Source organism: Amblyomma mixtum, chromosome 10 (assembly GCF_055824585.1).
Source record: "Amblyomma mixtum isolate Tamu chromosome 10, ASM5582458v1, whole genome shotgun sequence".
NCBI lineage: Eukaryota > Metazoa > Arthropoda > Arachnida > Ixodida > Ixodidae > Amblyomma > Amblyomma mixtum.
Window position 1 is genome coordinate 117,799,701 of NC_143021.1, and position 23,640 is coordinate 117,823,340.

Below are 23,640 nucleotides of genomic sequence, written 5' to 3' on the forward strand. Positions count from 1 at the left end.
GAACCTTCTCGAACTCCCCCGCCGGATGGCCGAAGCACGAGACTCCTTCGACACAGCGTCTTTCAATTAGCAGCCTCGCTCAGCGTGACCTTGCGTAGCATCATCCCGTTCGGTGACCCGAAGGCCGACTCGGCCAACGTATACCGCTGCTTTCGCCGTGCTTCCTGTGCATCTCTGCTTCCAGCGTTGCCGCTGCTGTCGCAAGTTCTCGCCGCATCTTTGCCTAACGACGACACTCGTCTGACAGTAATTTCTCCCAGGCCCGTGGGAGACAGCGTCCTTCGATCGGTTCGGAGGTTCGGTGATTTGGAGAGCAACAACCCCGTCCGTCGTCGTCTATGCTTCTGCCGCCGGCGCCAGGCCTCGTCATATCCCTTGCTTTGCGATGAGTCACACCCGGCTCCCAGGACCACGTTGTCCACTCTTAACAGTGCAAAAGCTGCAGCAGAAACAAAACGGTCCCAGTTTGTGTGGGACGGAGCGACGTAGGAGGCGAGTAAATCCGTGAGGGTGCGGTTCACACGCTGCACAAGGCCATTGCACTGGGGATGATTGACAGATGTAGTGGAATGCGCAATGCCGAAGGAGCGGAGGGCACGCGCAAATTCTTGGGACATAAAGCAGCTCCCACGGTCCGTGATGAGGCGTCGGGGCAAACCATGCCGTAGAACAAGGCGTTGTTCCACAAACAAGACGGCATGAGCGGACGACGTGTCTGGAACGGGCAGTGCTTCGACCCGCTTGGAAAAGTAGTCGATCGCAACCAGAATATACCGGTTGCCGGCGCGTGTCTTCGGGAACGGGCCTAAATGGTCCAGTCCAACCAGTTCGAAATGTGAACTCGGCGGCGAAAACACCTGCGGAGGTGGCTTGGTTACTCGTGTGGACGACTTCCTGAATTGTCACGTCTGGCAGGACGCCACGTGTTCCTTGACGTCTCTGGACATATTAGGCCACCAAAAGCGCTCCGACACTTGTGCGTAGGCTTTGTCTCGACAAAGGTGACCAGCCGTGGGAGCGTCGTGTAGGCCGCGCAAGATTTGCGACCGCAGTGTTGCCGGCACCACTGGCAACCACACGGGTGGTCGACCACGGAACCGCTTCACATTACACAAGAGGTTATCCTTCATTCGATCGACCTGGCGCAGTTTGCGGAGGCCGGCGCCGACGGCGGTGCCAAGGGAGTGGACTATGGCAGCAACGTCGGGATCTTGCGTTTGCGCAGTCCTGAGGTCCGTCAAAGCCGTCACGGAACAAGGGTGGCGAGGAAGGAAATCGGCATCCTGATGTGCAGAGCCGCGCCGATGCACTATGGTGAAATCATACTCTTGAAGTTGCAGGGACCAGCGTGCAATCTTGGCATTTAAGTGTTTGGCAGACTGCAGCCAAGTGAGAGCGCTATTGTCCGTGACGATAGTAAACGATGGTATAGTACGATGGTAAAGTGGCGGCCGTACAAGTAGGGACGGAACTTCTTGACGGCCCAGACAACGGCGAGGCACTCGAGTTCTGAAGAGTGGCGGCGGCGCTCAACGTCGGAAAACTGGCGGCTGGCATAAGCTAGGACTTTATGGTCACCAGACTCGTCTTCCTGCAGAAGGACAGCGCCGAGCCCATATTGGCTGGCATCCGTGTGGAGGACGATGGGGGCCGATTCGTTGTAATGGGCCAACGTAGGAGGCTCGAGGAGGGCGTGCTTGACGTCAAGGAACGGGAGCTGTTGGGCCGGTGTCCAACTCCACGCTGCATTCTTCTTCAGCAGGGAGGTCAACGGAGCGCTTCGACTTGGCAAAGTCGGGTATAAAACGACGGAAATACGAAGCAAATTCCAGGAAACTTTTGAGCTCTTTGGCAGTGGTGGGAGCTTCGTAAGCCGTAAGCGCTTTTAGCTTCTCAGGGTCGGTACGGATGCCGTGCCGGCTCACAACGTGACCCAAGTACGTGACCTCTGCGAAACATTTCTTTGGTTTTAAGCGAAGCGCAGCAGAGGTAAGGGCTTGGAGGACGAGTTTGAGTCGCCTTTGGTGTTCTTCAAACGTGGCCGCATAGACAATGACGTCGTCTAGATAGACCAGCGCCATAGCTTACTTCATATGGCCTAAGACGCGGTCCATGAGGCGCTGAAAGGTGGCTGGAGCGTTTGAGAGACCGAAGGGCATACGGTTGAATTGGTAGAGGCCGTCGGGAGTCACGAACGCCGTCTTTTCCGCATCATCGGGGTGAACAGGCACCTGCCAGTAGCCCGAGAGCAGATCCAGGGTAGAAAAATTACCGACGATTACGTTACTTCCTAATGCGAAATTTGAGCGCAGCAAATAAGCTGTTTCACCTTTTCGATAGATTGAGGCAAAGAAATCGAGCAACACATGTATGCGCTATCACAGATTTTTTTTTTATTTTTCACACGTATTCCTTCAACAAAGACTCCACTAACAGTTCTTGACAGTCATGAAGGAAGCTTTGTGGTCGGAGAAATAGACTGATATATGTTCGACTTGGTACACCAATGCTTGATTCTCAAAGACGAGATCTATACAAGTGCCTCGCGAGGTTGTCACAGCCGTGGGACGCGTTACGAGCGAGAGGAACGGGATGTTCTCCCGCATAAGTGTTAGGAAATTGCTGTTTGTCTTTATGTCAACATTAAAGTCCCCCACTACTAACATCGGTGTGGATCGATGGACGGTTAATGCGAGTTGCAGGAAGTGCACGACGTCTTTCGTGAGTGCGGTAGGGGCGAAGTAGGCAGCTACTACCAGCAAGCCGTTGGGCAACTTTGCGGCGCACAGTTCGGCAACTTCATGTGACGTGCCAAACATTTCGACTGGTATTGCAGAGAGACCTGTGCGCAAGTAAATAGCGACTCCCGCCGCTCTGTTGTGGTCTCTGCGAGCACCACAGCAGTATAGGAAATCTATGATTTCGAGAGGCTCTTCGGGATCCATCCAGGTCTCAGCAAAGCAAAGTACAGAGGAATGGCGCAGAATGTGATCGTGGTGTACGTCCTTGGCATGTGCGGCAAGGGAGCGTACGTTAAGAATGTGGTTGTGAATGATGAATCAAGTGCTGCCAGCGAATGACGCGTCCATTGGCTGTCTGCGTGTGTTACTGATGTGTGGTTAACATGTTAAGCTTCGCCTGTAAGAGTGGAACGCGACAGCGTCTTGCAACGCTGCCAGGGAGTCCACAGAACGCCATCGCCAATTCGGCTGTACGCCTTGCTGGACGGTAAATTTATTTTTTGAGGAAAGGAAATGTATCTCTCTCGCATATCTGGGTGGACACCTGCACCTCGCCGTAAGGGAAAGGGGGAAGGTGGGAGTGAACGAAGACGCCGTATTAGCTAGACGCGCCTTTGTTCATTCCAAACCATTCAGCTGGCATTACGGAGTGGCTAGCGTGCTCGTATCGCACTCCGGAGACCCTGGTTCGATTCCCCAACTCGACCAATTTCGTTCTCGGTTTTATTGATTTATGCGGTCTAACTAGAAAGGTTAATTAGGCTATTTCATATTTATATTCTTTTATTTCTATCCATCGTGTTCTGTCATTAACCTGTCAATTGTTGGAACTGTCTAGGATGTTCGACACAACGTATATGAAACGAGCAACGTCTTACTGAGTGGGGAAGTGCGTGGTGGTGGAGGGAACGCGGCTTCGTACTTATCTGTTTTTTTCAGCAGCGTCTCCTTCCTTGGACGCTGTTGTCGCTGCGGCGCGCGTCTTTCTTTTCTTTTCTTTTCTTCTGACCTCTTCATTCTCCTCTATATTAATTAGGCTAATTGATTAATTAAGCAATTAACTAAACTCAGTCCAACTTAGTTGCAGCATCACTATACGATCCCTTTGATTGGTTGCATGGTTACTAGCCAAAGTACAATTGGCCCCATTTGAAATTCGCGCACTGTGACGTCACGAGCATTTCGACCAATTGAAAAGCGTTACATTGGGGGCGGAGCTGGTTACGAGGCCGACGCCGACGCCGACGCCGACGCGAAACCCAGGAACGGACGCCAAAGAGCTGCGCTCTAAAAAGAGGAATGAGAAAAAGAAACAGCTACTTCGAATCGCCACGCGGGGGGGAAAGCTGACTCCCCGCCGCCGAGTTGAAAGGATTAGTCTTTCAGACGCGCCCGCCGGGGTCGCGCTTTGACTGATTGTACTGCGGTCAACTCGTGACAAAAGGCTGCAGAAACTAACGAGCTCCGACTCTCCCTGTCGTTTCCGCGCCCCCTCGAGGCTCTCCGAAAACCTTGCTCGCTCCTACCATGTTGATAACCGACTCCGGACGACAAGCAGTGACCAGCGCGAGAAGCTGCTCCCTGTTCTCGCCACAAGCAGGAAGCTCGGCCACCCTTTCGTCCTGCGTGCTTCCTAGAATGGGGTGCTAAAAGTGAAGGACGATGCCCATTCAAGTGCGCCCGCCGAACCCGCCTGCATGTGTCGTCTCGGTTGTTCGACGCCTGCGTTCGCATGCGCTGAGTGCCGCGCAACCTTGCGCCTTCTGATCTCTTGGGCCGCTTTGCCTTTTTTCTAACTAGCTTTTTGTCCGGACGGCGCGGTCTAGGCTTTCTTACAGGCCGATGCCCCTTGAAGCACTTTGCGCCTGTTTTGCTTGGAAGACGTGCTCTCCCCTTTTCATTACTGCGGTCAGCCTTTGACTCGCGTGCCGCCTGACCAGTAACTGCAAGCGTAAGTTTACGAGGCGCAACGCGGGAAGGCTTCGCCTTTCCTTCCACCGCATTTCTTTCTTTCGCCCCTGTCTGCGCAACCGAATTTAGGGCTTTGAATTTGATCCGTTTCCTCTTGGTTCTTGCGCTTTTTCTTTTTCTGCGCCTAGCCTGTACCGCGTGCGTTTCTTGATCACAACTAGCTATCTCTAGTTTTTCCGTCGCACTTTGGAAATTTTCCTCGAATTCAAAACTGGCCTCTGTGCCTTCGCAGCAGAGTGCCAGCTCCACGCAGCTGACAGCCGGATATGAAGCTTCCCCCGAGATCCCCGGCTCATTCCTTCGGGAGTTGTCCTCTACCGCTTGCCTGTCGCACTGCGCGCCATTCTCTACTCTGCAGTGCTCAGCTACAACTGAGCCCGCCTGGCTGTCGCTCTGCGCGCCATTCCCTGTACTGCAGTGCTCAGCTACAACTGAGCCCGCCTGGCTGTCGCTCTGCGCGCCATTCTCTACTCTGCAGTGCTCAGCTACAACTGAGCCCGCCTGGCTGTCGCTCTGCGCGCCATTCCCTGTACTGCAGTGCTCAGCTACAACTGAGCCCGCCTGGCTGTCGCTCTGCGCGCCATTCTCTGTACTGCAGTGCTCAGCTACAACTGAGCCCGCCTGGCTGTCCTTTTGCTCGGCAGCCTCGCCTTCTGCTTGCGCCAGCATTGCCAAGGTAGCCTCTCCGGAGCCTTTGTCACTGAAGCCACTGTGACATCCCAACTCGCTCTTACCGCGGTTGTTACTCTCAAAAGGGGTTTCCGCTGTTTCTACCTCGAAACCTTTTCCGATATTAAAATCTCCCTTTTCGCGGTCCTGCCGGTTTGACGCCTCTATCGATTCTACTGAAAGGGTCGCGCTCGTAACAGTCCCGACAAAGTTGTCCGTTGCCACTCCTGCCTCACTTGGAGGAGAATCCTCGCACTCGTGTCCTTGAGACGCTATCTCGGAATGCTCTTTCTTAGCATTACGTCCAACTACACTGGACACGGTCTCGGATTCTGCGGCTTCCCTTGGACCACCGTACCAGTTGCACACGTTCTCTGCCACTTCCCTCGTGGTGTCGCGATTTACCAACGCGGCTACGGTCACAGACTTTGCGGGTCTTACCTGCGGACCTACTTCATAAGCATCGCTTGCTCTTTCAGGAGTTCCGGCTCTCACACTACCGCCCTTTCTTCGCAGTTCGTTTTGATGTTCTAATATCTTTAGTTTCCTGATTTCATTTTCAACCTTCCACTTTTGCCGTTGCCGTTCCCGTTCCTTCTCTTTTTCCCACTCCCGATCACCTGCTATTTTCTCCCGCTCGGCTTTCTCTTTAGCCTCTTGGTCGTGTTTTTCTTTGCGGGCTTTTTCCCCCTGTACCAAATTCCACGTATCTACCAGCAGTTGATCGTTATTCTTGACCTGTTCATGAATGAATTCGCACAGTTCAATTTTGGTTATTTTGCTAGGCACTTCAAAAGACAGTTCCTCGCATATCAACAGCAAGTCCGACCTCCACAATTCCATTAGTTCCATGACAACGAATTCTCCGCTTTGGCTCTGCTAACTCCACAATGCCTTGAGAATAATCCCTCTCAAACGACAAAGCCCTGATTCCCAGTCAAGATTATTCTCTGAATCTTACAACCTGGTGAATCCCTTAGCAAAAGCCAAAACGCTCACCCGTGGAGAAAGTACGATGTCGCACGGTCCATCCCAGCTGCTGCCAACCAGTGTTAGGAACGGGGCCTCAACCCCACCGCTGGAACCAGAGTTGAAGATGGGGCTTCTATCCCACCGCTGCCACCAGTGTTGAGAACGGGCCCACAATCCCACCGCTGGAACCAGTGTTAAAGATGGGGCTTCTATCCCACCGCTGGAACCAGTGTTGGAGACGGAGGGGTCCTGGAGATGACTAACTCGTTTAGCCCCGCAGGTCCCGGCTCCGAATGACGATGTCGGACTGCGTTATCGAGGAAACTGTACAGAAGGGTTTATTCTACATATTTACAGATGAGAATCGAATCGAATCGAATGGAATGCAAAACTCCGATCACACAACAACATCCCGTTAAATACGGTTCGCGTTCCCCAGATCCCTGACTGGGGAACTTGGTTCGAATAACGTTGTCCAATCGGATGGGCCATTGATGACGCTGGCGGTACCACCCACGGCACGGGGCGGTGCTGAAGCTCTCTCGCTCTCTCACAGCTCGGGGGATGAGAAGGGGAAGACAGTCATCAAACACAGATGCGTCACCTTGACCACTGCCGCAAGTTTTCTGTGCGTTGCCTCCGTGGGAAAGCAGAATCCCGCAGTCTTCTCGCAGGTGGTTGAACCTTCTCGAACTCCCCCGCCGGATGGCCGAAGCACGAGACTCCTTCGACACAGCGTCTTTCAATTAGCAGCCTCGCTCAGCGTGACCTTGCGTAGCATCATCCCGTTCGGTGACCCGAAGGCCGACTCGGCCAACGTATACCGCTGCTTTCGCCGTGCTTCCTGTGCATCTCTGCTTCCAGCGTTGCCGCTGCTGTCGCAAGTTCTCGCCGCATCTTTGCCTAACGACGACACTCGTCTGACAGTAATTTCTCCCAGGCCCGTGGGAGACAGCGTCCTTCGATCGGTTCGGAGGTTCGGTGATTTGGAGAGCAACAACCCCGTCCGTCGTCGTCTATGCTTCTGCCGCCGGCGCCAGGCCTCGTCATATCCCTTGCTTTGCGATGAGTCACACCCGGCTCCCAGGACCACGTTGTCCACTCTTAACAGTGCAAAAGCTGCAGCAGAAACAAAACGGTCCCAGTTTGTGTGGGACGGAGCGACGTAGGAGGCGAGTAAATCCGTGAGGGTGCGGTTCACACGCTGCACAAGGCCATTGCACTGGGGATGATTGACAGATGTAGTGGAATGCGCAATGCCGAAGGAGCGGAGGGCACGCGCAAATTCTTGGGACATAAAGCAGCTCCCACGGTCCGTGATGAGGCGTCGGGGCAAACCATGCCGTAGAACAAGGCGTTGTTCCACAAACAAGACGGCATGAGCGGACGACGTGTCTGGAACGGGCAGTGCTTCGACCCGCTTGGAAAAGTAGTCGATCGCAACCAGAATATACCGGTTGCCGGCGCGTGTCTTCGGGAACGGGCCTAAATGGTCCAGTCCAACCAGTTCGAAATGTGAACTCGGCGGCGAAAACACCTGCGGAGGTGGCTTGGTTACTCGTGTGGACGACTTCCTGAATTGTCACGTCTGGCAGGACGCCACGTGTTCCTTGACGTCTCTGGACATATTAGGCCACCAAAAGCGCTCCGACACTTGTGCGTAGGCTTTGTCTCGACAAAGGTGACCAGCCGTGGGAGCGTCGTGTAGGCCGCGCAAGATTTGCGACCGCAGTGTTGCCGGCACCACTGGCAACCACACGGGTGGTCGACCACGGAACCGCTTCACATTACACAAGAGGTTATCCTTCATTCGATCGACCTGGCGCAGTTTGCGGAGGCCGGCGCCGACGGCGGTGCCAAGGGAGTGGACTATGGCAGCAACGTCGGGATCTTGCGTTTGCGCAGTCCTGAGGTCCGTCAAAGCCGTCACGGAACAAGGGTGGCGAGGAAGGAAATCGGCATCCTGATGTGCAGAGCCGCGCCGATGCACTATGGTGAAATCATACTCTTGAAGTTGCAGGGACCAGCGTGCAATCTTGGCATTTAAGTGTTTGGCAGACTGCAGCCAAGTGAGAGCGCTATTGTCCGTGACGATAGTAAACGATGGTATAGTACGATGGTAAAGTGGCGGCCGTACAAGTAGGGACGGAACTTCTTGACGGCCCAGACAACGGCGAGGCACTCGAGTTCTGAAGAGTGGCGGCGGCGCTCAACGTCGGAAAACTGGCGGCTGGCATAAGCTAGGACTTTATGGTCACCAGACTCGTCTTCCTGCAGAAGGACAGCGCCGAGCCCATATTGGCTGGCATCCGTGTGGAGGACGATGGGGGCCGATTCGTTGTAATGGGCCAACGTAGGAGGCTCGAGGAGGGCGTGCTTGACGTCAAGGAACGGGAGCTGTTGGGCCGGTGTCCAACTCCACGCTGCATTCTTCTTCAGCAGGGAGGTCAACGGAGCGCTTCGACTTGGCAAAGTCGGGTATAAAACGACGGAAATACGAAGCAAATTCCAGGAAACTTTTGAGCTCTTTGGCAGTGGTGGGAGCTTCGTAAGCCGTAAGCGCTTTTAGCTTCTCAGGGTCGGTACGGATGCCGTGCCGGCTCACAACGTGACCCAAGTACGTGACCTCTGCGAAACATTTCTTTGGTTTTAAGCGAAGCGCAGCAGAGGTAAGGGCTTGGAGGACGAGTTTGAGTCGCCTTTGGTGTTCTTCAAACGTGGCCGCATAGACAATGACGTCGTCTAGATAGACCAGCGCCATAGCTTACTTCATATGGCCTAAGACGCGGTCCATGAGGCGCTGAAAGGTGGCTGGAGCGTTTGAGAGACCGAAGGGCATACGGTTGAATTGGTAGAGGCCGTCGGGAGTCACGAACGCCGTCTTTTCCGCATCATCGGGGTGAACAGGCACCTGCCAGTAGCCCGAGAGCAGATCCAGGGTAGAAAAATTACCGACGATTACGTTACTTCCTAATGCGAAATTTGAGCGCAGCAAATAAGCTGTTTCACCTTTTCGATAGATTGAGGCAAAGAAATCGAGCAACACATGTATGCGCTATCACAGATTTTTTTTTTATTTTTCACACGTATTCCTTCAACAAAGACTCCACTAACAGTTCTTGACAGTCATGAAGGAAGCTTTGTGGTCGGAGAAATAGACTGATATATGTTCGACTTGGTACACCAATGCTTGATTCTCAAAGACGAGATCTATACAAGTGCCTCGCGAGGTTGTCACAGCCGTGGGACGCGTTACGAGCGAGAGGAACGGGATGTTCTCCCGCATAAGTGTTAGGAAATTGCTGTTTGTCTTTATGTCAACATTAAAGTCCCCCACTACTAACATCGGTGTGGATCGATGGACGGTTAATGCGAGTTGCAGGAAGTGCACGACGTCTTTCGTGAGTGCGGTAGGGGCGAAGTAGGCAGCTACTACCAGCAAGCCGTTGGGCAACTTTGCGGCGCACAGTTCGGCAACTTCATGTGACGTGCCAAACATTTCGACTGGTATTGCAGAGAGACCTGTGCGCAAGTAAATAGCGACTCCCGCCGCTCTGTTGTGGTCTCTGCGAGCACCACAGCAGTATAGGAAATCTATGATTTCGAGAGGCTCTTCGGGATCCATCCAGGTCTCAGCAAAGCAAAGTACAGAGGAATGGCGCAGAATGTGATCGTGGTGTACGTCCTTGGCATGTACGGCAAGGGAGCGTACGTTAAGAATGTGGTTGTGAATGATGAATCAAGTGCTGCCAGCGAATGACGCGTCCATTGGCTGTCTGCGTGTGTTACTGATGTGTGGTTAACATGTTAAGCTTCGCCTGTAAGAGTGGAACGCGACAGCGTCTTGCAACGCTGCCAGGGAGTCCACAGAACGCCATCGCCAATTCGGCTGTACGCCTTGCTGGACGGTAAATTTATTTTTTGAGGAAAGGAAATGTATCTCTCTCGCATATCTGGGTGGACACCTGCACCTCGCCGTAAGGGAAAGGGGGAAGGTGGGAGTGAACGAAGACGCCGTATTAGCTAGACGCGCCTTTGTTCATTCCAAACCATTCAGCTGGCATTACGGAGTGGCTAGCGTGCTCGTATCGCACTCCGGAGACCCTGGTTCGATTCCCCAACTCGACCAATTTCGTTCTCGGTTTTATTGATTTATGCGGTCTAACTAGAAAGGTTAATTAGGCTATTTCATATTTATATTCTTTTATTTCTATCCATCGTGTTCTCATTAACCTGTCAATTGTTGGAACTGTCTAGGATGTTCGACACAACGTATATGAAACGAGCAACGTCTTACTGAGTGGGGAAGTGCGTGGTGGTGGAGGGAACGCGGCTTCGTACTTATCTGTTTTTTTCAGCAGCGTCTCCTTCCTTGGACGCTGTTGTCGCTGCGGCGCGCGTCTTTCTATTCTTTTCTTTTCTTCTGACCTCTTCATTCTCCTCTATATTAATTAGGCTAATTGATTAATTAAGCAATTAACTAAACTCAGTCCAACTTAGTTGCAGCATCACTATACGATCCCTTTGATTGGTTGCATGGTTACTAGCCAAAGTACAATTGGCCCCATTTGAAATTCGCGCACTGTGACGTCACGAGCATTTCGACCAATTGAAAAGCGTTACATTGGGGGCGGAGCTGGTTACGAGGCCGACGCCGACGCCGACGCCGACGCGAAACCCAGGAACGGACGCCAAAGAGCTGCGCTCTAAAATAGCGGGCCCCCTTCAGGCGGTCAAGTGCATCATCGAAGCGGGGCAGCGGGTACACGTCGAGACGAGTAATTGCATTCAACTTGCGATAATCCACGCAGAAGCGGAGCGTTCCATCTTTCTTGCGCACAAGGACGACAGGGGAGGACCAAGGGCTACAAGAAGGGGCAACGATTCCGTGGTCAAGCATGTCGCATACGTGCTCCTGGATAACTCTCCGTTCGGCTGGCGCGACACGGCGGGGTTGGTGATGAATGGGCCCACGGTTTTCGGTGTTGATCCGATGTTGGGCCCAGGAAGTGCACCCGAGTTCACCGGCGCTTAGAGCAAGGCAACTGCGATGATCGAGCAGCAAGGCCTTCAGAGAGACGAGCTCCGCGCAGGTCAGGGTGGGCCCAAAGTTAAATGCTTCCTATGGTAGGACCGCCGGCGCTGGAGTGCGGTGAGATGGTTCTTCAGGTTGCAAAGACGCGACCGGTGATCCGGAGTTCAAGGCTGATGCTGTACCCAATTGTGTGCCGGGCGTCAGCACGAGCGCCGCACGGCTGATGTTAAGCATAAATACGTGGGCCTCTCCTTTGAGCACAGACAGAAGGCTTCGAGGGGAGGTCAACTCTCGGGCTGGAGCTGAACACCGGATGGGTTCGAAAAGCACGTCCGCTGTGATCGGATTGTCAAACTTGGCATACACCCAAGTTGCCGCACCCGGTGGCAGAGTCACAGCGGACGCCACAGTCACGGTAGTGACGTCGACTGGCTTGACTCGACGTGGCCACTTCGGTGCGAGGTAACGCACAGATCCTGAAGCACGCTTGGTCGCCGACACCAGTGACTGCCACAGGGTCACACCGAGGCTGGAAATCTGGCTAAGCCAACCCTGGCCACACAGAGTTCGGCTCGCCCGGGGTTCTGGTGTGGTAAAATTAAGGAAGACTCCAGCTTGCTGGCACCACCCGCACCCGAGGACCACTGGCCAAATAGGGCTGTCCGCGACAACAAACCCGGTGGAGATGGTCTTTACGAGTGCTGTCAGGTTGACGATGACACGTCCGACCTGCTCCACCGGGGCACCGTTAAAAGCTAAGAGCCGGGTTTCGGCGGCAGGAAGAAGCAGGTGGGGCGCGTGTCCGGTGTCCGCAGCACGTGTCCGCAGCAGTTGTGACGCTCTCAGAAAAGATAGCACCAAACGAGTGCTTGTAATCGAAAGAGGATGATGTGAGGATGCTGCGCAAAAACATTATGTCGACAGGATGATTAGTTAAATAATTAGAGCCAAAAATGTTGATAAAACGTCCAAATAGAGGGGGCGTCGATGTAGTGAGTGGACGGTAAAACAGCCGTGGACAGCCAAATAGTGCAAAAATAGGGAAAGTAGTGAAAACAGGTGTCTTTTACTTGAGAGCGTGAAGTGAATCATATACAGGTCTCTGTTCGCATCCTACCTAAATTATTAATTTCTAGAATGGGGCACAACCACGGAGGGTAATCTAAACAAGTGACTAACGACACAAAAGAAATTTCTACGCATTATTGCTAACGTAACATACCTGGAATCTACCTCTCAGCTTTTTACACAGTTCAATATACTCAGAGTTAGTGAGCTATATAGGTTTTGGTTATCACGAAAATATTATATTAGTCAAAAGCGCGAAAGCAATACCCTTACCAACATTGTTGTTGTTGTTGTCCTCAAAATAATGACGCGTACCCACTGCGGGGTATTGGCCAGACACAGGCGGCGACTGACAGATGCTCAAAATGTTAAACAATGAAATAAATAACGGGAAAAAGTATAATGGTAATAATGATAATAATAATAATTAGCAAATAAGTGAAAGGAATTCAGATTTGTAAATTGAAATAAACTAAACAAACACTGTGTGATCGGTGACTCATAGAGGGAACGGGGCTAAACGTGCGATGTTTAGGATGGCTTTCGTTGCAGAGAAATATTGATCATGAGAAAGAGCTAAGGACGGCAGCCGTTTAGTGTCTGAAAGGAAAGTTTTAATGGCGGAGAGCCCATTCCAGTTACTGTGCCCAAGGGAGGAAACACCAAGAGACAGAACAACCCCAGCTGTCTGACTATTAGACCTAGCTGTCGTAACGGATGCTCTAGTAGGCGCCTCCGTAAAGAGTGGAAACGGCGGCAGGCCAACAAGAAGTGACCTATCGTTTCGGGTACACCGCAGAACGGGCACAATGGGGATACCGCCAGACCAGATCTATAACGCGATAACGTAGACGCGTGAAGGAAGCCTCAAGCTCGCGTGATCGCCATCCTTTACTGCACCACGGATAAAGAAGACGCCGGAAATCGGGTCAGGAGGTCAGTGCTGATGCTGCGAATTCTTTCAAGAGCAGATACCTGCGAAACCTGGCGGCATGCAGTAATACAAGGGGGTACCCAAAAGAAACCGGACTAAATTTGTTGGTCGGCAAAGCTTCTGTGGTACTGCGTTTTGCCACTAGGAGCGGATAGAACGAACATTCCAGAGTCAGTAAGCCGAGTGCCGTCGCTGAAGGAGGTCAGACTAGTTTAGGCAGAGTTTTAGAGTGACGACTGTTTTGTGTGAATGTCGTTTTTGCAATGGCTGATTTTCGTGAACAGCGTGCGCCGGTGAAATTCTGATTTTTGCTCGGAAAATGTTGAATGGAAACTCTTGAAATATTAAGAAAGACGTACAAGGACGATGCTACGGGGACAACTCAAGTGTTCCTGAATCGAATCCTGAATCAAAGCAACAATCATGCCAATGGAAATCTTCAAATTCACCTCGCCTCAAGAAAGCTCGTCAGGTGAAACCAAACCTCAAAACAATGCTGATTTGTTTTTTCGACGTGAGAGGAGTCGTCCATTGAGAATTTGTTCCACAGGGTCAGACAGTTAGCCAGGCTTTCTACTTGGATGTTTTGAAAAGATTGGGCAACAGTGTGCGGTAGAAGCGGCCAGATTTGTGGCGTTCGGGTGACTGGTTTTTCCATCATGGCAATGCCCCTGCTCACACAGCCCTGTCTCTACGACAATTTTGGACCAAAAATGGCATGACCCCTATTCCTCAACCCTCATACTCTCCCGACGTTGCCCCGTGCTACTTTCTTTGTTTCCTAGAATGCAAAAATAGGTGAATGGAAGCGTTTCGCTGATGTTGCTGAGGTGAAGAAAAAAACGACGGAGGCACTGTCAAGTATCACAAAAGATGAATTTAAACAATGTTTTGAAAAATTGAATGAAAGATTCGGCAAGCGTATCATTGCAAGTGGGGAATACTTTGAAGGAGATTGAAGGTCTGTGCTTAAAATGTGAACAAATAAGTTCAAACAAAAATAAGTCCGGTTTCTTTTGGGTACCCCCTCGTATATGCGCTGGGCGGAAGCAGAGATAGGGTATCGCTAGGGTATCAGCAACCTCATTCAAATGAATTCCTCTGTGCCCAGGCACCCAGACCAACCGTAACGAATACACGTGGGGTGGAATCCAGCATATTTGAGTGTGCGGAGTGCCTGAGATGCTGTAGACGCGATGAGAGATGAACGCAAGGATAATGAATCTGTCATAATTATGACTGGAGACAAAGAGCTGTTTAATTTGCGCAACGCCAGGACTACTGCTAGAAATTCGGCCAAGGGTGTAATCGGGAAGGCGTAGTGAGAATGACCAGTCAAGGTAGATGGAGAAAATGCCAACACCGACCTTTTCTTCCCACTGTGAGGTGTCCGCTATGAGCACATGAGATCATATTTTGGAAAGATGTCATCAAAGACAATCTGAATAGATGAAGAATTGGCGCATGCCGGAAGGATGTCCGAAATGCGGACGTTTAAGGGGTCAAGGAGGGATTGCACAAAACAAATCTGTGGGGTATGGAAACAAGACCAGGTTTCGTTAAAAAATGGCCGAGGCTGACGAAGGAAGATCAAATTTGAGGCATGAAGCGACGAATCGCACACTTTTACAAACGTTAAAACGTGGGACACTAGCTGCACGATTTTGCGTGCCATCCTTCCCACGCGGGGGCCCGGGAATTGTCCAATCTGCTTGCCTTACGTCCTCCTCGTTCTCCTCTGTTTCGTCGTCGCCGCAGGCGGTGCGAATATTGGGCATTTTTTGATCGATTCAGGCAAGTACCACAAACAAATGTAGCATAAAACAGTCCTGCCGACCAAATTCCATTTCTATGCCAAACTTAAGTCTTGCTTGAATTTCGCACACAAGTGACATTTGGTGGGCAGAATTGTTTTTATGCTACATTTATTTCTGGTACTTGCCTGAATAGATCAGAAAAGTACAATATTCGCACCATTACTGAGGAACATTCTACGGCACGCGTTTAACTGCGTAACGGCGCCCGGCAATTGATTTATTTATTTAGGCCGCCACGGTAGCTCAGTAGTTATGGCGCTTGACTGCTGGCCTGAAAGACGCGGGTTCAATCCCGGCCGCGGCGGCTGAATTTCTTTGGAGGAGAAATTCTAGAGGCCCGTGTACTGTGCGATGTCAGTGCACGTTAAAGAACCCCAGGTGGTCGAAATTTCCGGAGCCCTCCACTACGGCATCCCTCATAGCCTGAGTCTCTTTGGGACATTAAACCCCATAAACCATAGACCAAACCTATTTATTTATTCATACTGTCAGTCCTAACTCGGAATCGGCTTGTTTTGGAAGTTTGGATGGAGACAGGCTCTATTTTCTGCATGATTTTCTGCTACCCTTTTGTGCTTTCAGAATGTTGATTTGGCGAGGGGGCAGCACCAGGCGTCGGTGTTCATTACTCTAGTGTTCATCGTCCTGTGGCTCCTCTAGTGGCTTCAAAGCAAAACAGACGCGACGTTTGGACGGATTTGGCCGGCATCGATAACAAAGAAGGTCATGCACCGGGCAACAACGGCAACTACGTTGTAAACAACGCTTTCCCTTGCTGCGCGTTGCGGAGGCACATTGTGCGCGTACGGCCATGCCGTCCCGAAACTGCGTCGACGAGTTCCAGAAGTTCGTGCTGGCTCATCGAAACCAGCTCGAGACCTCGGGAATACCGCCGCACTTCTGGCCCACTTTGCATTGGAAACTTCAAGAGAGCGTGCGTCCCCGATCCTCTCAGATCCCGCCTGCCTCGTGCGCGTCGCGGTTTGTTCACGGCACTGTTCATCGCGTGTTTTCTTGCTTCGCAGGTGTTCGACGCTGGCGAGGCGTTTCAGATTGTCCAGGTACGTGAAATGTCGCTGCCCTCTGGTGTGACGGCGACGAGGCTGTGTAGAAACACGCCGTAGCTGGCGCACGTTTTGCTCAGCTGGCGCGTTGAGGACGCGATTGATTTGTTGTTTACTCACTGTTGCGACCTACCTGTCATTTATGGCCACCATGGAAGAGTTGGACATAGCGATTCGTAATCAGGCGGTGTTTTCTGCGCACCTTGCTGCTTTTAAGCAAGTGTTTGTACCTTAAAAAGCGCGGCAGATTTAAACGTTTTTGAGTAGAAAGCCCCGATTGCTTACCTTTAAAACGCATCTGGCCATGCGGGCAGTCATCTGTCGTGTACGGGACAGTGGCCGGATAGGGGAGAGGAAAAACTGGGCAGGGCACCCCTCATGCCGCCTGTGCCAACTTCACTTAGCAATTTTTTTTTTTTTTATAAACTTGTGCTGCCACTTTCCGTGCAGCACCCCGCGTCCTGTCTTTTATTTCTTGGTTTCACTCTGAAGCTCCATGCTGTTTTTTTTATAATATGGTGAACAACCGACTAGTTTTCTGCCCTTGACAGCACTAGAGACTCATTGGAAAGAGGTCGGGTGAAGTCCTACTCGAAGCTCAGGGGAGATAGGACGTGTGTTTGGAGCTCTCCAATCCAAACAAACCCTCAAAACGGGGCTCCTGGGGCCCTGCTTGCTTGGCTTCTGTGGTCATTGGCTCCGAGCTCAACTTCTACACACTAGCACGCCTCGGTCAACTTACTGCTTTTCAAGGCCTAGCTCACATTGCCACATCTTCAGTGAGGCTCGCCGTTGCCGAGGGAATGCACATGGAAATGGATGCCCGCAATAAGCACCCCCCAAACCTGCCACTCCAGCCCCGAGTGTTTTTCGACCCCTGAATGGGAACCACCGCACAAGCGCGCCCACATCACCAGCTACACCTGGATGTGTGCCACTCGGCAGGCAGCATGGAGCTTCCAGATACCAACACCTAGTGAAGCCCATACATTTCAAGACGCAGCCCTCAAGCAGAGTGTTCCTCGCCAGCGCCTCCATTTTTTTTTTATGCTGGCCAGCTAGAGACTGATTCGACCATTCAACGCCCTCTTCTTTCCTACTTTGCCCTGCTCCGTTACTGAGGGGAGGGAGTGCCTTGGTAGTGCCCTATCAGGGGTCACCGCAAGCAGCTGCTCCTATAGTCGCTCCATCTAGTGGCATGTAACAGTACTACCCGAACTGAGGTGTTCAAAGTGCTCCCATTGAGAAGTGGGTGATGCGGCTGGCATTGAAAAAATGGAGGAAGTGCTAATCTGGTTGAGAATGCGACCTTCAGCAATGGAAACCAGCCCCCATCAAACTACTAAAAAACCTCACCTACCACACCGTTGTCATGTAATGTACTGAACACTGACATCATTACATTCCAATGGGAGCGGCTGGCTGAACTGTTCAGCAGTCTAGCTCCTCACTCGGACCTTGCATGCCTTTTAGTGTATTGCATCCGAGTGCTGCAGCAGCATTACTGGTGCTGTCATGAAGGACAGCCAACATGCAACAAACATTATGCATCACCTGAAGAGGAATGGGGCAGTCACGGTTACCTGGCACCGCCCAAAGACCTGGTACATTTTGTCATTTAAACTCTATTACCCTGGTCTACACCAGCAGACGCACCATCACACCTGCTTTGCGGGTTGCACACCACCTTTGTTACCATGGCAGCACCTTGCATCCCTTGTCATGTCTGCTGTCACAATTTCCCCATCAAGACACACCCATTCAACAATAACCCGGCAATTGATTTATTTATTTAGGCCGCCGCGGTAGCTCAGTAGTTATGGCGCTTGACTGCTGGCCTGAAAGACGCGGGTTCAATCCCGGCCGCGGCGGCTGAATTTCTTTGGAGGAGAAATTCTAGAGGCCTGTGTACTGTGCGATGTCAGTGCACGTTAAAGAACCCCAGGTGGTCGAAATTTCCGGAGCCCTCCACTACGGCATCCCTCATAGCCTGAGTCTCTTTGGGACATTAAACCCCATAAACCATAGACCAAACCTATTTATTTATTCATACTGTCAGTCCTAACTCGGACCCAGATAGGGGTGGGCATTGAGACAAACATTTACATGCCGAAATACACAGAAAGCTGTGGATCTGTTTCAAATGCTACGGCCTCAGCCACGTGCGAATCTTCTGCCACACCTAGGCATCTGCTCCCCAAATACACCCCAGACAATGTATGGCCCACTTAGCGGCCTCTCCTGCAAGATACACGGTCATCTCTCCAACGAAAGTCAGGCGGTGACTTACAGCCAAGGACAGAGCAGGAGGTCACTTTTGAATTTCCACATCGAGTGTGTGTCTAGTTGCAAGTGGGGTATGGTGGTCCAGTGAATTCTGAGTCTGTGGCTGTCAAACTGTGGCAAGCAGTGAAGAAGTGCGTGGAAAAGAAACTGAAATGCTACTGGAATGGCATTTCCAGAACAAGGAATGAAATTCATTCATGCATTTATTTATACTGTCAGCCCAGATCACGGGCTATAACAGGAGTGGATAATGAGGTATGAAAAATTGCAAGAACACAAACAATTGAAACGTGCACAAAATTCACTACATAAAGCGTTCACCACTTATACAAAAAATAAAACACTGGCATATATTTCATGTAGACAATAAAACATCGTGCAGCTTATCTAAAAATTCCCTAAGTGATTGTGAGGTGACAACAGAGTTTGGTACCATATTCCATTCCTTAATGGTTCTCGGGAAAAAACTAAATTTAAAGCAATCATTCCTGACTGTGGGCATTGGTATGTACAAGCTGTGACGATGTCGTGATATTTCTCCAGTTTTAATTTCAAAGTACTTTGAATGGTTTATTTTCAAGTTGCGATGAATAATCTGAAAAAGAAACTTGAGCCTGTCTTTGCAGACCGCTCATTTCAGGTCCTTGCCCTAACGCGTGAAAGCTGCTGCCATGTACTCGTATGGTCTTAGCCCTAGTGTGTGTGGGGAGGCCATGTCTTGTTGTAGTGTATTGCACCCATCAGAGAGGGCGCCACACACCTGGCAGAGATCAACCTTGCCAACCTGCATGAAACCCTACACCAGGAAATTGCAAACCCCTGAGCCAGGCTCTAATGCTGTAGGAAAAGGAAAGAAGTGTGTGCAACAGACGTATGTAAAGAAAAGAATACAAAGGAAGGAGAAAAAAACACTATTGTTATGCACAAAATTTCAGTGTAAATCGATTAAACGATTTCTCGAGGTGGAGGGGGGGGGGGGGGGGGGGGAGAGTTTTGACATTTTAAACTCCAGCTCAAGAAATGCAACTAAGAGGGAAACAGGAATGAGGGACAGTTGTCTGCTTTACTCGACTGCTGTCCTTCTGCCCAGGTGGAGGAGTGCAGCGATGATGGTGATGCCAAGAGCTGCGACGACACGGCAGCCGCGGAGGAGCCCATGGAGACCGTCGAGGAAGAGGGTGCCGAGAAAGAAGAAGACATGGCTGAGGTGCACAGCTGCTCAGTCAAGGTGGTCGTCACACGGGAGGACGGAATCCGCTGCCAGGACTCGGAACAGTCAGTGTCCTGGGCATGCCTTTCTCTTCTGCTGTGAAACCACCAGTTCTGCTTTTTTTCTCGTTCGCTGCTTGATGCTGCGTATTTGATTTGGTGGTGGATGTTGTAGTTTACCAATATCCCTCAAGAGAAAAGTATACAACAGCTGTATCTTACTGGTACTCACCTATGGGGCAGAAACATGGAGGATAGCAAAGAGGGTTCAGTTTAAGTTAAGGACAACACAGCGAGCTATGGAAAGGAAAATGATAAGTGTAACGTTAAGAGATCGGAAGAGGGCAGAGTGGGTGAGGGAACAAACGGGGTTTAATGACATCCTAGTCGAAATCAAGAGGAAGAAATGGGCTTGGGCAAGGCATGTAATGCAAAGGCAGGATAACCGCTGGTCCTTGAAGAGACAGTGAGGAGAGCACTATTAATATTTTTTTTATAGCAAAATCCGATAGTTCGGCATTTCATGGCTTTGTTGCCACTTGGCCGGCAGCGAAAGATGCATTTATTTCTAAGAAATTTGGATTTGAAGTTGAAAAAGTTTTTCCCGCCGCCCTGATTCAAACTTGGGATTCTCTTATGACGACACAGGACAAAGTGACATGAACAATGACGTGAACATGACGTAATGCAGACTCCGTGATTTCTGATGGCCAGCAGAGCGGCCTAGGAGGAGCCGAAAAGAAAGCTACCGCCAGCCGCACGTTGAAGGCATCGATCGGCTATTGCGGCCGTCGCTAGAGTCACTTCGCTTACGTTTGCACCGGTGTTTTGCCAGTGTTATGATGGATACCGTTCTCGAAGTCGTCAACGAAGTTCTCGCAAATAGACACCTTTAGCATAGCATGTACCTTGTTACCGTTAGTGGAATACCGGGAGCCCGCCTAATGCCGGTGAGCAGGCACTGATTAGTCCCGATGCTGCAGGCGCGCGCGTAGCTGCCGGGCACGTGGCGCCACCTGGCGACATCAAGGAGATTTGCGCATGCATTGGCTGCGCCTCAGTGATTTGTGGCTTCCCTGGTCTTAGTGTTGCTAGAACTATTGGTTCTAGCAACACTGTTTTGTCCTATGACGTCATCATGCTTGTACTTGCGAGTTTGGCCTGTGGCGGCGATACCTGTATTTTGGTTCTTGCTCTTTTCTATGTTACAAGAGCTTTGTTGTCAGTATGAGTGGCGTTTTTGTAATCAGGAGCTGGTATTCTGTCGATACAAGCCAACTTGAATTTCTCCTCAGTGTCCCTTTAAGCGTAATGGAGTGGATTCCAAGAGAAGGCAAGTGTAGCAGGGGGTGGCAGAAAGTTAGGTGGGCAGATGAGATTAAGAAGTTTGCGGGGATACGGTGGCCACAACTGGCGAAGGACAGGGTTAATTGGAGAGACAGGGGAGAGGCCTTTGCCCTGCAGTGGGCTTAGTTAGGCTGATGATGATGATGATGATGTGCTTGCTCTGATAGATCTCCAATACCGTGAATGGCAATGCCCTGCACTTGGTTTTACTTCTTACTACCTTCGTTCCAGCCCATCATCAAGACCTCGAGTGACATGCGGCGAAGTGATACATGGCTCTGATAGATCTCCAATACCGTGAATGGCAATGCCCTGCACTTGGTTTTACTTCTTACTACCTTCGTTCCAGCCCATCATCGAGACCTCGAGTGACATGCGGCGAAGTGATACATGGCTCTGATAGATCTCCAATACCGTGAATGGCAATGCCCTGCACTTGGTTTTACTTCTTACTACCTTCGTTCCAGCCCATCATCGAGACCTCGAGTGACATGCGGCGAAGTGATACATGGCTCTGATAGATCTCCAATACCGTGAATGGCAATGCCCTGCACTTCGTTTTACTTCTTACTACCTTCGTTCCAGCCCATCATCGAGACCTCGAGTGACATGCGGCGAAGTGATACATGGCTCTGATAGATCTCCAATACCGTGAATGGCAATGCCCTGCACTTCGTTTTACTTCTTACTACCTTCGTTCCAGCCCATCATCGAGACCTCGAGTGACATGCGGCGAAGTGATACATGGCGGGCGTGCCTAATTGCACTGGCTACATCCACACCAAAAAAGTAGTTCGCTGCTGCAGTTAGTAGAAGTTACAGTTGAACCCCGTTATAAGAGACACGGATGTAACAGACAATCGGGTATAAGAGACACTATGCACCCACAAGCTTGGCTGGCCCATATGTTTCCTTAATCGGACCTCTTTTGTAACTGACGCCGGATATATAAGACAACCGGTTGTAAAGGACAAGTTATCCTTGAATTTGGTACTCAATCTTGCTTGTAACAGACATTTAGCTTTTTAGACATTTAGTACTCATTTTGCGGGCTGTCATGAAATTTATACGTTACAACGCCAAGAACGATTACCGCCGTCAACATTTAGCCGCGTCGGTTGACAAAGAGGAAGAAAAGAATCATCAACATGGAAGCGATAACGATGCGGATGCCAAAATGTCCGCGGCTCACACATGTTGCCAGACGACTATTCAGTTTGTGCCAAAGGCCGGTATATAAGTCGAGGGGTGACCTTTTGGTAATGTTTTTCGGAAAAAACCTCGACCTATATTCCGCACTATACGGTGGTTTCCAAGCTGGAACAAGCAGTACTGAAGAACAGTGTGAATACAGCTCTCAAGCAGACCAACATTGACATCTTGACAGTGAAAGCGCTCAAAAGGACAAGGATGACAGAAAAGGAAAGACATACATGGAAGGGATAACAAGTAAGGGGGACATGGGTCTTAGAGCATTTTTCTTTATTTACAGACCAAATGCAATGAAACTGTACAGACTTATTTAGTTTTTTCTGCTGATTTCAAATATGCAATTTGTTTATTTCTAGGCCGATTAGTTCCTGAGATATTAATATATATCATGCCATTGTCTGCTCAAACAACAGAAAAAAATGGGCGACCAGAAATTTAATTTTTATATGTGGGTAGATACTACAATGTGTGAGGAATGCAACGCTGGAAGCAGTTTTCAGTTTTTTGTCCGTGTGGACAAATGGGCGTAATAGTTAGTTTTCAAGTGAGTTAACCAGACATACAATGCCAGAAAACACGACACACATGAAACTAACTATTAAGCCCATTTGTCCACACGGACAATAAACTGAAAACTGCTTCCAGCATTGCATTCCTCACACATTGTAGTATCTACCCACATATTTAAATTACATTTCTGGTGGCCCTTTTCTTTTCTATTGTTTCAGCAGACAATGGCATGATATATATTAATATCTCAGGAACTAATTGGCCTAGAAATAAACAAATTGCATATTTGAAATCAGCAGAAAAGGCTGAATAAGTCTGTACAGTTTCATTGCATTTGGTCAGTAAATAAAAAAAAATTATCTAAGACCCATGTCCCCCCTTAAGCGCTTTGTATGTCTTTCCTTTTCTGTCGTCCTTGTTCTTTTGAGTGCTTTCACTCTCAAGAGGGAAAACCAACTCGTCCACTCAATTCCATTATTCAACATTGACAATTGTTTCAGCAACAAAAGAATCTGAGAAAGCTGTGGGGTGTGGTCATGAAGTGTGTGGGCACCGACCAAGTAAGTGCTCTTGAAAATGATGTAATAAAGCTTTCGCTACATGCTATGGCCTTCTTTTTTGCATTCTTTAGCCGCAGGGTGCCTACATACGAAATGCGGGCTGGTTACAAAATGAAAACATGGTACCCTGCTTATAAGAGACCTCTCGTATAAGAGACACAAACTGCTCCCTGGTGCGCGTCCCTTATAAAGGGGTTCAACTGTATTTATTTATTTATTTATTTAGTACATACTGCAGGCCTACA

At 50.3% G+C, this 23,640-nt stretch overlaps 1 protein-coding gene across 2 annotated transcripts in view; it reads left to right on the plus strand.

The window, feature by feature from the left end:
* The first annotated feature begins 15,923 nt into the window (after window positions 1-15,923).
* TTLL12 (Tubulin tyrosine ligase-like 12) overlaps window positions 15,924-23,640 on the plus strand; it is a 71,822-nt gene continuing 64,105 nt past the window's right edge. For both annotated transcript variants that reach the window (XM_089565105.1, XM_089565106.1), the window contains exons 1-3: window positions 15,924-16,141; window positions 16,233-16,268; window positions 19,648-19,832. In XM_089565105.1, coding sequence (XP_089421231.1) covers window positions 16,019-16,141; window positions 16,233-16,268; window positions 19,648-19,832 — 344 coding nt within the window. In that variant the 5' untranslated portion in view covers window positions 15,924-16,018. The remainder of the gene's footprint in view (window positions 16,142-16,232; window positions 16,269-19,647; window positions 19,833-23,640) is intronic.